Here is a 15,235-nt window from a genome sequence, read left to right as displayed (position 1 = left end):
ATGTGCACTGGCCGGGCGCGGGGGGAGGAGGGGAATCTCCCGCCATTTTTCAATAATTTCCTCCCGTGCAGCTGAAGAGTCGTGACTGCCGAACGCGGGGGCCGGTAGTGAAGGTTGGCCGGAGGCTGCCAGGCGGCGCAGCGGTGTGCGTGGGAATTCTGCGTCCTTGCGTCCGTCCCATGGACCTCGCGCGGCCGCGCCACCAGTGAGGGAGCCGAGTTCGCGCCGCCCTCTCACCCCTCCCCTCCCCCACTCTACTCCCGGGAGCCAGGCGCTCGCTCCGGGCCGCGGGGCCTAGTGTTGCGCCGTGGGCTTGCGGAGCAGCCGCCTCTTCCCCCGCTGCCGCCGCCGCCGCCGCCGCCGCCACCACCACCACCGCCACCGCGATGGCGCCGCTCCTGGGCCGCAAGCCGTTCCCGCTGGTGAAGCCGCTTCCCGGCGAGGAACCGCTCTTCACTATCGCGCACACTCAGGAGGCCTTCCGCACCCGGGAGTATCCTTTTCTAGTCGCGCCGGCCTGGCCGCCCGTGGGGTTGGGCGGGGTGGGCCGGGGGCTCGCCGGCTGGGGGCCACGCAGCCCCGCGCCAGTGGCAGCTGTCAGCGTGCTGAGGCCCGCGGGCCTACACCCTGAGCCCGAGCCCGCGGTTCTGGGGGGCGGGCGGCGGGGCTGCCGACCGGCCCGGTTCAGGGCGCTGCGGAGCCCCGCGCCCTCCATCCATTCCCCACCTCCGCACTTTGTCCCCGGGCCTTGCTGTCGAGGAGCGACCCCCACCACCACACCCCCTGCGGTTGGCTTTAGATCCAAGTACCACAGGGAGCCGGGTTTCCTTTGCTGCTTTTTTCTTTTTAAATTAAACCTTCAACTTTTTGAAATTGTACCCGCGTGGCCTCGTGATCCTCCAGCTTGTACAAGTCTCGACTGCGTTTTACCCCGATCTCTGTGGGGGCACTTGTGTTTTTCTCCTTCCGAGTGGACTTTAGGCTGGTGACAGGATCTTGAGGCACAAAACTAAAGTTCCAGACTTAGAGAAAAAGGAAGGAAAAAAGTTACATTGGAGGAGCTGATGCCTTCTTTCCCAAGGTATGAACAGGTTTGGAATTTTGACGATTTGGAAGGAGATCGGTATCAGTTTTTAAGTAAAATGAAAAACAGATACCAATACCTAAAGTTTTTATGTTGCAATTTAGGAGCATGAGGCTGATGTTTTCTATATTAAGTATCCTCTCTAATCATTGTTTCTTGCGCAGGCTTAGTCTTTTGGTTAAAAGTTGCACAACTTTATTTTTTTACGGATGTCATTTGAGTCCTTTTTGATGCTTAAGTGTAAGAAAAGGTTTTTGAATCAAGCTTTCTTTAATGTACAGAAAACTTCAAGAATAAAGGCTAATGTGTTTAGTTTATCAGCCCTTTCCCTTTGGAAGGACCTGATTCCTTGTAGTTTCTGCTTTCTTTTGTATAGAGGAGGAAGTGCCTGTGAGATATAGAATTTGATTTCATTTCTTTTTGATCACCCCTTTAATGTAATACTTTTCTTTTTTTTAATCCTCACCTGAGAATATGTTTTATTGATTTTGGGGAGAGAGAGAAGTGCCTCCTGTATTCACTGGTGTACCGGAGGATGCTCCAACCATCTAAGCAACCCAGCCAGGGCTATTGTAATACTTTTTAGGATAATCTCATTATTGTTTGAGTGCAGTTTGTGACTGTTGCGTGTTTACATATAAAGAGACCTGGAAAGTGAGTCCATGCCGTAGGAAGGCTCTTGAAATATAACTATAGCATCTTGGAGCTCAATGGGTTGTGGAGATGTTCAGGTTCTGTCTGCTCTGTCAAGTGGTCCCAGAGACTTGAGGTTAACACACACTGTAAATGATGAAAGTCAGGAGTAAAATCCAGTGCGTTCCCACCTCATCCCTGTATGTAAATTAAAAACAAACAAACATGGAATGCTACTTCCGTTTAACGATGTTAGTCCACTTTTCTGTCAGTTTGTGGTGTAAGATGAGGTCCATTTAAGGGAGAAGTGGGGATGGTAAGGTGGTTCGTTTTCTTGTTCTGTTTGGACTTTGGGATTGCTTTGGAGAAGTACTTTAGCTCTACGTAATATAGCATTATTCTAAAGGTGCCCTGCTTTTTAAAGAATAACATTCAAACATTGGTAGGATAAAAAATTACTTGTGGGAATCTGCCATATCCTTTTCAAATGTCATTCAGATGTTATCTTTTGAGCAGTTGATGGATACTCACACTAATAGTTCAGATGTTAATTTTTCAGGTCTGATTCTAAAGGAGTATAAGAAACGTGTTAGAGAAAAGTTCTAAGTCTGTAGTAGGTACTGAGCTATGTAAAAGTGGCTGTAGCTAGCTGATTTAGAACGGTCAGCATAGGCTTTTTCATATTATTTACTGAAATCATTGAAATATAATATATATGAAGAGTTCCTCTTAATGGTGACAATTGAAAACTGAAGACTGAAACTTTTAAAGTGGTATGTGTTTAATAAAAATCTTCACTAAAAAAATATTCCCAGTTTGGTGGTATGGCTTAGTGGATTGAGCATCGTCATGGACTGAGAGATCCCAGTTCAATTCCTGGTTAGGGCACATGCCCTGGTTGCGGGTTCGATCCCCAGTGGGGGCTGTGCAAGAGGCAGCCGATCCATGTTTCTCTCTTACATCGATGTTTCTGTCTCTCTAAAATCAACAAAAACATATTAAAAATTTTTAAATCAATTTAAAAAACATATCAGAAAAAAAAAATTTCCATGCCAGTACTTCTAGAACCCTTTTAACAAAGGACTTCTTTTTTTCTTTTTTTTTTTTATCCTCACCCGAGGACATTTTTCGATATTTTGTTCAGATAGAGTGGGAGGGAGGGAGGGAGAGAGAGAGAAACATCGACATGAAAGGGACACATCGAGTGATTGCCACCTGCACGACCCAACCAGGGCCAGGGACAAACTGCAACTGAGGTACTTACTTGCCCTTAGCGGGAACCAAACCCGGGTCTCTCCGGACCGCTGGCTGATGCTCTAACCACTGAGCAAAACCGGCCAGGGCAACAAAGGAATTCTTAAGTTGTGTTACTTATTGGGGGGAAATTGCCCACTTGGGAATGTCTACTAGTAGAAGCACTTTAAGATGGTTTTTAAACAATTGTATTGTGTGGTTAGCAGGTTGACATATTTCTTTATTAGGCTATTAGGAATTTCATAGAGGAGAACAAGTATGTGGTTGAGTAACAGCTGCATTTGAAATACTGTTATTTCCTCCGTGGCCGGTTTGGCTCAGCAGTTAGAGTGTCGGCCCCGGACCAGAGAGTCCCAGGTTCAGTTCCCACTAAGGGCACATACCTCAGTTGCGGGTCATGTGGGCGGCAACCACTCGATGTGTCTCTCGTCCATATTTCTTTCTCTCTCTTTCTCTCTCTCTCTCTCCTGCTCTATCTGCAGATAAATGCAAAAATGTCCTCAGGTGAGGATTAAAAAAAAAAGAAGAAATACTGTTATTTCCAGTTCTTAATTTATATTTATAATTATGTTTTTAATAGGATTTGATACTTTAATTTTCTTCTAAGTACTATCTTTTGATTGCGTGTATATTTTATAACAAATTTATATGATGTTTTATTGACTTAAAGCTGTGAGTATTGGCATGTTCTTAAAGGCGTTATTGTACATCTTTTTTTTAATCCTCCCCTGAGGATGTTTTCCATTGCTTTTTAATAGAGTGGGAGGGGGAGAGAGAGAGAGAGAGAAACCTCAACTGGTTGCCTCCTACACGACCCCACTGGAGCTGTGGATCAAACCTGCAACTCGTATGTGCCCTTGACTGGGAATTGAACACCTGACCCCTTGGTCTGCAGGCCGATGCTCTAATTGCTGAGCCAAACCAGCCAGGGCTGGTTATTTTATGAGAACTTTTAACTGGTGTAATGAGAAAGGGCTATTAGAATATTGCCTAGAAAAAGATGACTAGACTATGTTTTAAGAGTTAGAGTTGTTGTCCTGGCCAGTTTGGCTCAGCAGTTGTCAATCTGTGGACTGAAGAGTCTCAGATTTGATTTCCGATCAAGGGCTGTACCTGGGTTGCAGGTTGGATCCACGGCCCCGTGGGCGTTGTGTGGGAGGCAGTGAATTGATGTGAGAGACACATTGATGTTTCTCTCTCTCTCTCCCTCCCTTCCACTCTATCTAAAAATCAATGGGAAAATATCCTCGAGTCCTGGCTGGTTTGGCTCAGCAGTTAGAGCATCAGCCTGCGGTCCAGAGAGACCCGGGTTGGTTCCCGCTAAGGGCGCGTACCTCGGTTACGGTTTGTCCCCTGCCCTGGTTGGTTGTGTGGGTGGCAGCCACTCGATGTGTCCCTTTCACGTCGATGTTTCTCTCTCTCCCTCCTACTCTACCCGAACAAAAAATGGAAAAATGTCCTTGGGTAAAGATTAAAAAAAGAAAGAAAAATATCCTCGGGTAAAGATAAACAACAACAACAACAAAATTGGAGTTGTAAGACAGGATTTTATTGGACAATGGAATACTGAGCTCTTACATTGATTTATAATTTAATTTTTTAAAATTGATTTTTACAGAGAGAGGGAGAGAGAGGTAGAAACATCGATGAGAGAGAACATTAGTTGGCTGCCTCCTGCATGGCCCCCATTGGGGATTGGGCCCACAACCTGGGCATGTGCCCTGACCGGGAATTGAACCAGCGACCTCCTGGTGCATGGGTCAACACTCAACCACTAAGCCACACTGGCTGGGCATAATTTAATTTATTTTATTTTTTTGTTTTATCCTCACCCGAGGACATTTTTACATTTATCTTCAGATAGAGCAGGAGAGAGGGAGGAAGAGAGAGAGAGAGAAACATCAATGTGAGAGAGACACATTGAGGGGTTGCCACCCACATGACCCCAACTGGGGCCGGGGACAAACTGCAGCCAAGGTACGTGCCCACAGTGGGAACCGAACCCAGACTCTCTGGTCCATAGGCTGACGCTCTAACCACTGAGCGAAACCGGCCAGGGCTAATTTAATTTCTTTAAAGTAACAAGTTATACCACATTAGAGTTATTTATTTATTTTATTGATCTTAGAGTGAGCGAGAAGCAAATGCATATTGGTTGCCTCTCGAACTCTTCCTAACCAGGGATCGAACCCCCAACCGGGTATGTACCCTGACTGGGAATCGAACCTGCCACCTTTTGGTGTATGGAATGATTCTCCACCCAACTGAGCCACACTGGCCAGGGCTAGAATTATTTTTATTCATTTAATTTTTTAAATGACAGGCATTTTTTTTTTTTTAATGTATTTTTGTTGCTTTCAGAGAGAGGAAGGGGAGAGGGAGAAAGAGAGAAGCATCGACGAGAAACATCAATTAGCTGCCTCCTGCATGCCCTCCACTGGGGATTGAGCCTGCAATCTGGGTATGTGCCCTGACTGGGAATCAAACCAGCAACCTCCTAGTGAATGGGATGATGTTCAACCAACTGAGTCACACCAGCTGGGTTAGAGTTATTTTTTATTAATCCTCACCTGAGGATATTTTTTTCCATTGATGTTTATCATTATTATTATTATTATTATTTTTCTTTATCCTCACCCGAGAACATTTTTCCAATTTTTGTTCAGATAGAGTGGGAGGAAGAGAGAGAGAGAGAGAACCATCGATGTGAAAGGGACACATCGAGTGGTTGCCACCCGCACGACCCATCCAGGGCCGGGGACAAACTGCAACCGAGGTACGCGCCCTTAGTGGGAACCGAACCCGGGTCTTTCTGGATTGCAGGCTGTTGCTCTAACCGTTGAGCCAAACCTGCCAGGGCTCCATTGATTTTTAGATGGGGGATGGGGGAAGAGAAACACATCAATTGGTTGCCTCCTGCATGAGCCCCAAACGAAACAGGGATTAAATCTACAACCCAGGTATGTGCCCTTTACTGGGAATTGAACCCTCAACCCTTTGGTGCTCAGCTCAACGGTTAGAGCCACACAGGCCAGGGCAGGGCTAGTGTTATTTTTAACTTAATGAGAAGTTTGTCCAAAGAGAGAAAACAGGATAAAAAGCAAATCTTGACTTGGCATTTTGTCATCTATCTCACTTAGAACTCTTAGGGTTATAGTTGTGTTTATTTAATCTCCATACTTTTCTGGGCCTCTTCCCTTGAGGCTGTCAAGTACTTTATTGAAAGAAACAATCCTTACGAGGCTGCAGAGAACAAAGAAGCAGCATATTGTTGTTGGGAAAGGTAGCCCTTGAACTCATGAAAAAGTAGATGCATAATGAGATAGTCTAGGACTTGAAAATATCTTATCATTTATAGCTTACACAACCTTTGGAGTACTACTTTGACATTTTTTTCTTCAACTATATGTGTAGCAGTAGCTGGAACATAAAAACCTCAATTGCCATTTGCTTTCAGTGGTTATTTGAGAGTGACTTATTTTGGTAACCTAAAATCTGAAATAGGATTTAGAGGCAGTTGACTCAATATTCTAGTTGGCTTTTTCTGCTTTCATTTTCATTTTTTCTCACTTTTTTACATAAGTCAAAATAATAACTAGAACAAAATTCCATAAACTTAAAAATACTCAGTGTTAGGGGTTTTAGGGGTAGTTGTAGGAATTTCAGTTTTAGACATTTAAAAAAAATTGATTTTAGAGAGGACAGGGGGTGGGGGAGAGAGAAACATTGATTTGTTATTCCACTTACAGCATTTACTGGTTGATTCTTGTATGTGCCCTGACCAGGGATTGAACCCGCAGCCTTGGCTTATTGGGATGATACTCTGACCAACTGAGCTGTCTGGCCAGGGCCTTTCAGTTTTAGACTTTTGAAATTAATCTAATTTGGATGACTACTTAATTAAAAATTTTGTGTTACTGTCAAGAGGGCATTCATTCCTAGATATAAACCTCAGGTTTATAGTGTTTTCCAAAAGAAATATAAGGTGAGCCACATGGAATTAAAAATTTTCTTGTGGTCACATTTGAAATAAACGAAAATGGGTGAAAAAAAGGAGAGGCATATTTTTCTTTTTTCAAGACCCAGGCTGAAGGAGTGGTCCCAGTCTGCAACATGCTTTTCTAGTGGCAGAAACAGCTAGAGGAAATCATGTTGGCTTTTTAAGCTTCCTTGAGGTGGCATCTATTACATCTACTCACATCTATTGGTCAAAGCAAGTCCTATGGCCAAGCCCAACATCTGTGTGGAGGGATATTTTTCCTCTTCACCTGAGGCATTGCAAGCCACATAGTAGTGGGTGGAGATACAGAATTCTCTTATGGAGGGGAGGCGAATATTTGGAAAGAATACAATTTGTCATATTGCAGGGTTTCAGGGAATGTTTCCTTGGGAAAGTTACTTTTAAGTTGAGATTAAAGGATGATTAGAATTTAGTTAGATGAACAATAGAGAACTATTGTTCTTTGAAGAGTTTGTGAGTTTCTTTTTTATCCTCACCTGAGGACATTTTTGCGTTTATCTGCAGATAGAGCGGGAGAGGAAGAGAAACATCTATGTGAGAGAGACACTTCAAGTGGTTGCCACCCACAGGACCCCAAATGGGGCCGGGGACGAACTGCAACTGAGGTACGTGCCCTTAGTGGGAACCAAACCCAGGACTCTGGTCCACGGGCCAGTGCTCTAACTGCTGAGCCAAATCGCCCAGGGCTTGTAAGTTTCTTGGTTTAAAAACTTGAGATAAGTTTTTTACGGCTGGCGTGAAGAAGTGGGAATGGAGATGGAGCTGCTTAGTGGTGAGATACGGAAAAGGGATGCACCACACTGGTCCTTGTAAGATAGGTTGAGGAGTTTGTATGTTGCCTTAAATTTAACAGAGGTCATGGAAAAATTTGAACAAGGAAGAAGCAGGCGCTTAGATTAGGAAGATTACTGTTGCTGCAGTGTTGCGAATGGATCTGATACTAAACTAGTGAAGTGGACATTAGATAACCTAGTCAATAGATAATGGTGGTATGAATAAATTGACCAGTCCTTGATGTGGAGAGAAGTACAATAGATGGATCTTGGAAATAAATTAGGTAGATTGGTCAGGATTTGGTAATTGATTGGGGTGGAGTCAATGATAATATTTTGTTTGCCATTTGGTTAATGGTGTCATTCTGTGATACAGAGGTCCCTGGAAGAAGAGCAAGTGTTTACAGTTAAACCTCGAACAATTTGCTTCTCACCTGACATCCCTTTTATGCTGATACCTGTATGATCGGGCACGCATATCTCAAGTGAGAAACAAAGGGGAGAGTGAGTCAGTTTACCGCTGTTAATTCAGGGAATTGTGCTGAGTATTTTTGTTTTTGTTGCTGCTTATTCTTAAATTTTCTTTTTTTAGCCCTGGCCGGTTTGGCTCAGCGGTTAGAGCGCCCACCTGCGGTCCGGAGAGACCCGGGTTCGGTTCCCGCTAAGGGCATGTACCTTGGTTGCAGTTTGTCCCCGGCCCTGGTTGGTCGTGCGGGTGGCAGCCACTCGATGTGTCCCTTTCACATCGATATTTCTCTCTCTCTTCCTCTCCCTCCCACTCTGTCTGTACAAAAAAAAAAAAGGAAAAATGTCCTCGGGTGAGGATTAAAAAAAAAAAAAAAAAATTTAATTTTCTTTTTTTATTGTACATTTCAGTTCCTTTTTGTTAAATTTTTATTTACATTTTGTTTTGTTTTAAAGTATTTATAGATTAAAGAGTACATCAGATATGTACTGTAATCAGAAAGGTTAAAACGGGGAATCATTTGGTGGTCTGGAAGGTATTAATTCAATTTACAATGGGAAACAGTGATTCGGTTTTTGAATAGCCTTCCGGAATGAATTAAGTTCAAGAACTTAATTCCACTGCATTTCTTTTTTTTGGGCAGGGAATGTGAGGGGAGGGGATAGGAAGTGAAATGTTTAGTTGGGACGTTCTTTTTTTTTTTTTAATCCTCACTCAAGGACATTTTTCCATTTTTTGTTCAGATAGAGTGGGGGAGAGAGAGAGAAGCATCGATATGAAGGGGACACATCAAGTGGCTGCCACCCACATGACCAACCATGGCCAGGGACAAACTGCAACCGAGGTACACACCCTTAGCGGGAACCGAACCTGGGTCTCTCTGGACCACAGGCTGATGCTCTAACCGCTGAGCCAAACCGGCCAGGGCTAGTTGGGACGTTCTTATATTAAGTTGCTCGTGGATATGCAAATGGAGATGTCTATCTTACTGGTATGTATATGGGCCTGGATTTCAGAGAGAGGAGATTGAGCTGGTTTTAGACATTAGTGTCTAGATTGTAACTGAGGTAATGGAAATGGATGAGGTTACCCAGACTAAGATTGTTCTACTGATAACAGTGGTTTTCTTTCATTTTAAAAAAAATTTGATTGATTGATTTTTGAAGAGAGAGGAAGAAGGGAGAGAGAGAAACATTGATATGTTCTATTTATTTAGCATTTATTTTAATCTTCACCCAAGGATATTCTTTCAAATATCTTCAGATAGAGGGAGAGTGGGAGAGAGAGAGACAGAGAGAGAGAGAGAGAGAGAGAAAGAGAGACATAGATGTGAGAGAGACACATCAATTGGTTGCCTCCCACATGACCCCGACCAGGGCTAGGGATGAACTGCAGCCGAGGTTCGTGCCCTTGACTGGAATTGAACCCATGACTCATTGTTCTGTGGGCCAGTGCTCTAACCACTGAGCAAACTGGCCAGGGCTATTGATTGCTTCTTGTATGTACCCTCACCAAGATTGAGCCCAAAACCTTGGTATAGCAGGACATACTCTTTTTTTACAAATTTTTTTTTTTATTAATTTGTTTTTGTTACAGATGTTTCTCATTTTTCCCCCATTGACACCCTCTTCCCCTTCCCCCGCCCCATCCCCAGCTTTGTTGTCTTATGTTCATTGGTCATGCATACGTGCATGTAAGTTCTGTGGTTTATCTCTTTCCCCACAACCTCCCCCCTTCTCTGAGGCTTGTCAGCCTGTACCCCACCTCCATGTCTCTGGGTTAATTTTGTTCAGCAGTTTGTTTAGTTCATTATATTCCACAAATAAATGAGATCATGTGATATTTCTCTTTCTCTGCTTGGCTTGTTTCGCTGAGCATAATACTCTCCAGGTCCTTCCATGCCATCTCAAAGGATGAGAGATCTTTCTTTCTTACAGCTGCATAGTATTCCATTGTGTACATGTACCACAGCTTTTTAATCCACTCATCTACTGATGGACACTTGGGTTGTTTCCAGATCTTAGCTATTGTAAATAGTGCTGCTATGAACATAGGGGTACATATATTCCTTCTAATTGGTGTTTCAGGTTTCTTAGGGTATATTCCTAGAAGTGGGATCACTGGGTCAAATGGCAATTCAATTTTTAACTTTTTGAGGTAACACCATAGTGTTTTCCATAGTGGCTGCACCATTCTGCATTCCCACCAGCAGTGTACTAGAGTCCCCTTTTCTCCACACCCTTGCCAACACTTGTTTGATGATTTGTTGATGGTGGCCATTCTGACAGGTGTGAGGTGATACCTCATTGTTGTTTTAATTTGCATCTCTCTGATGATTAGTGATGTTGAGCATTTCTTTCTTTTTTTTTTAATTCTCACCCGAGGACATTCTTCCATTTTTTGTTCAGATAGAGTGGGAGGGAGAGAGAAAGAGAGAGAGAGAAACATTGACGTGAAAGGGACACATTGAGTAAAGGGACACATTGAGTGGCTGCCACCTACACGGCCAACCAGGGTGAGCGACAAACCACAACCAAGTACACGCCCTCAGTGGGAACCGAACCCGGGTCTCTCTGGACTGCGGGCCGACGCTCTAACTGCTGAGCCAAACCAGCCAGGGCAAGAGCATTTCCTCATATGTCTCTTGGCCGTTTGTATGTCCTTTTTGGAGAGGTGTTTATTTAGGTCCTCTGCTCATTTTAATTGGGTTCTTTTTCTTTCTTTTGTTGAGTTGTATGAGTACTCTATATATTTTAGAAATTAACCCCTTATCTGATGTATCATTGGCGACTATGGTATCCCATATAGTGGGATCCATTTCTGTTTTGATGGTTGTTTCTTTTGCTGTGCAGAAGCTTTTTAGTTTGATGTAGTCCTATGTGTTCATTTTTTTCTTTGTTTCTGTTGCCTTAGGTGTTGTATCAGTGAAAATTCTGCTGTGTATGATGTCTGAGATTTTGTTTTCTTCTAGAATTTTTATGGATTTGTGAGTTACATTTAAGTCTTTTATCCATTTTGAGTTTATTCTTGTGTATGGTGTAAGTTGGTGTTCTAGATTAATTTTTTTGCAAGTAGCTGTCCAGTTTTTTTAATACCATTTATTGAAGAGACTTTGTCTCCACTGAATGCTCTTGCCACCTTTGTCAAATATTAATTGAGCATTTTGTCTTGGGTCTATTTCTGGGTTCTCTGTTCTGTTCCACTGGTCTATATGCCTGTTCTTGTGCCAGTACCAGACTGTTTTGATTACAGTGGCTTTGTAGTATAACCTGAAGTCTGGTAATGTGATCCCTTCTACTTTCTTCTTCTTTTTTTCAAGATTGCTGTGGCTATTTGAGGTCTTTTTTGGTTTCATATAAACTTTTGGAGTGTTTGTTCTAGTTCTGTGAAGTATGTCGTTGGTATTTTGATGGGGATTGCATTGAATCTATAGATTGTTTTGGGTAATATGGACATTTTAATGATGTTAATTTTTCCAATCCATGAACAAGGCATATGCTTCCACTTTTTTATGTCTTCCTCTATTTCTTTTTTCAATGACGTAGTTTTCTGTGAAGAGTTCCTTTACTTCTTTGGTTAAATTTATTCCTAGGTATCTTAATTTTTTTTGCTGTGATGTTAAATGGGATTGTCTTTTTAGTGTTTCTTTCTGTGATTTCGTCATTGGTGTACAAGAATGCCGTCGATTTCTTAGCAGGACCATAACTCTTAAGCAACTGAGCTACCTGGCCAGGGCAGTGATTTTCAAAAGAGGGTGGGAAAAGTATTCAGGGTGGAAGGGACTTTTCTTGTTTCAAAAACCATAAATCAATAAATATTTGGTATTTAAATATATTATTTGAAAAACGTTTCCCTTTTTTTTTCTTTCTTAAAAAAATTTATTTTTTTTATCCTCACCTGAGGATATTTTTCTCTTTATCTTCAGGTAGAGAGAGAGGGAGAGAAAGGCAGAGAGAGAGGGAGAAACATTGATGTGAGAGGGATATATTGAATGGTTGCCTCATGACCTGGACCAGGGCCAGGGATGAACTGCAACCCAGGTACGTGCCCTTGACTGTAATCAAACCCGGGACTCCTTGGTTCATGGGCTGACGCTCTACTGCTGAGCCAAACAGGCTAGAGCTTCCCTTTTTTTCTTAAAATAATAAAAACTACTCAATAAACTTCACCAAAATCTTGTTTGACGGAGTGATTTTTCAGTACTATGTGAATCAGAGGATTGCTTCTGAGTATGTGAACATACTTGCCTCTCAGGGGTCCTGAAGGCAAATTAGATTTTTTTTTGATTGGAGAATTTTATTTTCATCTTTATTGTTGAAAGTGTTACAAATGTCCCGTGTTTTTCCCCCCATTGACTCCCTCCTTCTTGCTCCCATCCCTAGTACAAATGAGATTTTTAAAGTAATCACAAGAAATGGGTTTAAAAACAAATAAGATTGAGAAAAATGATGTTAGGGTGAGAAGCACAAAGAACCAGAGACGAAGATTTTCGGTGTGGCCAATTAAAATGTTTTGGCTGGGTGAGAAATGAGGATCAGAGGCTTGATTTAGTTAGTGGCTCTTCTTGTTATTGGAGAGAAAGGACTGACTTGAGAAATATGTAAGTGGTTGCAGTTTGGGACTGAATAAATGATGATTCCCTGATTTCTGATTTGGGCACTAGGCCATTCAGTGAGACTGGAAATATCTTTTTGGTAGCAAGTTTGGGAGGATGAGGTGGGGTAATAAGAATTTAGTTTAGAAAAACTTGGGTTTGCGTCGGCCTGCAGTCCTGAGAGACCCGGGTTCGGTTCCCGCTAAGGGCGCGTACCTCGGTTGCAGTTTGTCCCCAGCTCTGGTCAGTCGTGCGGGTGGCAGCCACTCGATGTGTTCCTTTCATGTTGATGTTTCTCTCTCTCTCTGTTCCTTTCTCTCCCACTCTACCTGAACAAAAAATGGAAAAATGTCCTCGGGTGAGGATAAAAAAAAAAAAAAGAAAAAGAAAAACTTGGGTTTGAGGTATTACTGAGGCATCTAGGTGATACCAGTATGTTGTTGATTATATGGATCTAGATCAAGGAGAATAGACTGTGCACATGATTCCTACTTTTGAAAATAACATAAATAAAAAACTTAATGTCTCTCTCTTTTTCTACAATGAGAAAGCAATTTATTTATTTTTAATCTTCATCTGATAATATTTTTTCATTGATTTTGAGACAGAGTGGAAGGGAGGGAGAGGGGGAGAGAGAGAGAAACATTGATGTGAGGGAGAAACATTGACTGGCTGCTTCCTGCATGGCCCCTGGGTCTGGGGATTGAACCTGCAACCCAGATATGTGCCCCTGACCTGGAATTGAACCCACGACTCCTTGTTCTACAGGCCAGTGCTCTGACTGCTGAGCCAAACCAGCCAGGGCTTGTTTTCTCTTTTTTAAAAAAATTCTCACCCAAGGTCATGCTTACTGATTCTAATATGTTTTTATTGATTTTTTTTTTTTTTTTAAATAGAGAAAGAGTAAGGGAGAGATAGAAACATCATTGTGAGAGAGAGATAATTGATTGGCTTCCTTCTGCACGCCCCCTACTGGGGGTAAAACCTGAAACCCCAGGCATCTGACTGAGAATCGCATTGGGGCCTGTTAGTCTGTGGGATGATGTTCAGTAACTGAGCCACACCAGCTAGGGTGGATTTAGATAACTTTATATAGAAGTCTGACTCCTAGTTTTTATTTTTTTATTTTTATTCATTTTTTGTTAATCTTCACCTGAGGATATTTTTCCATTGATTTTTAGGGAGGGAGGGAGAGAAACATCGATATGTTTCCACACATTTACTGACTGGTTGCCTTCCGTAGGACCTCTACTGGGGCCAGGGTCGAACCTGCAACACAGGTACGTGTGTCCTTGACCAGGAATCAAACTCGAGACCCTTTGATTCAAGGGCTGACACTTTACCTGCTGAGCTAAACTGTCCAAGACTGACTTCCTGTTGTTGTTGTTGTTTTCTTTTTTTATCCTCACCTGAGGACTTTTTTTTTTTTTTTGCATTTATCTTCAGATAGAGCGGGAGGGAAAGAGAGAGAGAGAGAGAGAGACACATCGACTGATTGCCACCCGCACAACCCCAACAAGGGCTGGGGACAAACCACAACCAAGGTACATGCCCTTAGCAGGAACTGAACCCAGGTCTCTTTGGACCATGGGCCGATGCTCTAACCGCTGAACCAAACTGGCAAGGGCTTCTGTTTTTTTTTTTAATATGTTTTTATCGATTTTTTTATAGAGAGAGGAAGGAAGAGAGAGATAGAAACATCACTGTGAAAGAGAAACATCAGCGGACTGCCTCCTGCATGCCCCCCATTGGGGATTGGGCCCACAAACCCTGGGGGGATGTGCCCTGACCTGGAATTGAACTGGGACCTTTCAATCCACTGAACCATACTGGCTGGGCTGACTCCTGGTTTTAATGTTACTGTACTTTGTTTAATCCTTTATATTAGCACCACTGCCAGTGTGGAAAATAGATTTGTTGCTTTGTTTTTGTCAAATCTGGGGAAGGTGCTTTTACTACTAGCTAAAACTACTATTTTGGATTATCTATGTATTTGTCCCTGTTTGTCTTTTAATTGCTGATAACCCTGGATAATCAAGAATCTTCATATATTAAAAAGGAATTGCTTGTTTAGTTGTCAGTTAATATTACAGAGGGTGCTATTTACATACTTTTATTTCAACCACTATAAAATAAAGTCACTTGGAAAGTAGAGATTGGCAGCTTATTCTCTAGTTGTGGTGTTAATTTATTTTTGCATAGCATCTGTTGCTGTGCATAAAAGTAAATTAGCTAATTTTCATTTGAATTTGAATGTGCCTGGCTGATAGTGAATTTCCTTTGGGATGTTGTAGAAAGTTACCATATGTATGGCAATAACTGTGATGTCCTCTTCCTCCATATCGCTCTCATAAAGACTGAACAATGATTGGTAAATGACTTGTGAATGTATTGTTATTATATATAACAT

The 15,235-nt window shown here is 42.4% G+C and overlaps 1 protein-coding gene across 3 annotated transcripts in view; it reads left to right on the top strand.

Annotated features, from left to right (window-relative positions):
* The first annotated feature begins 381 nt into the window (after positions 1-381).
* The window catches only part of BAZ1B (bromodomain adjacent to zinc finger domain 1B), a 92,254-nt gene continuing 77,400 nt past the window's right edge, over positions 382-15,235 (top strand). For all 3 annotated transcript variants that reach the window (XM_036279254.1, XM_036279255.1, XM_036279256.1), the window contains exon 1: positions 382-493. In XM_036279254.1, the coding sequence (XP_036135147.1) occupies positions 387-493 (107 nt within the window). In that variant the 5' untranslated portion in view covers positions 382-386. The remainder of the gene's footprint in view (positions 494-15,235) is intronic.

Source organism: Molossus molossus, unplaced genomic scaffold (assembly GCF_014108415.1).
Source record: "Molossus molossus isolate mMolMol1 unplaced genomic scaffold, mMolMol1.p scaffold_m16_p_3, whole genome shotgun sequence".
NCBI lineage: Eukaryota > Metazoa > Chordata > Mammalia > Chiroptera > Molossidae > Molossus > Molossus molossus.
The sequence above is the reverse complement of the archived record's forward strand: the minus strand, read 5'-3'. Positions and strand labels throughout refer to the sequence as shown.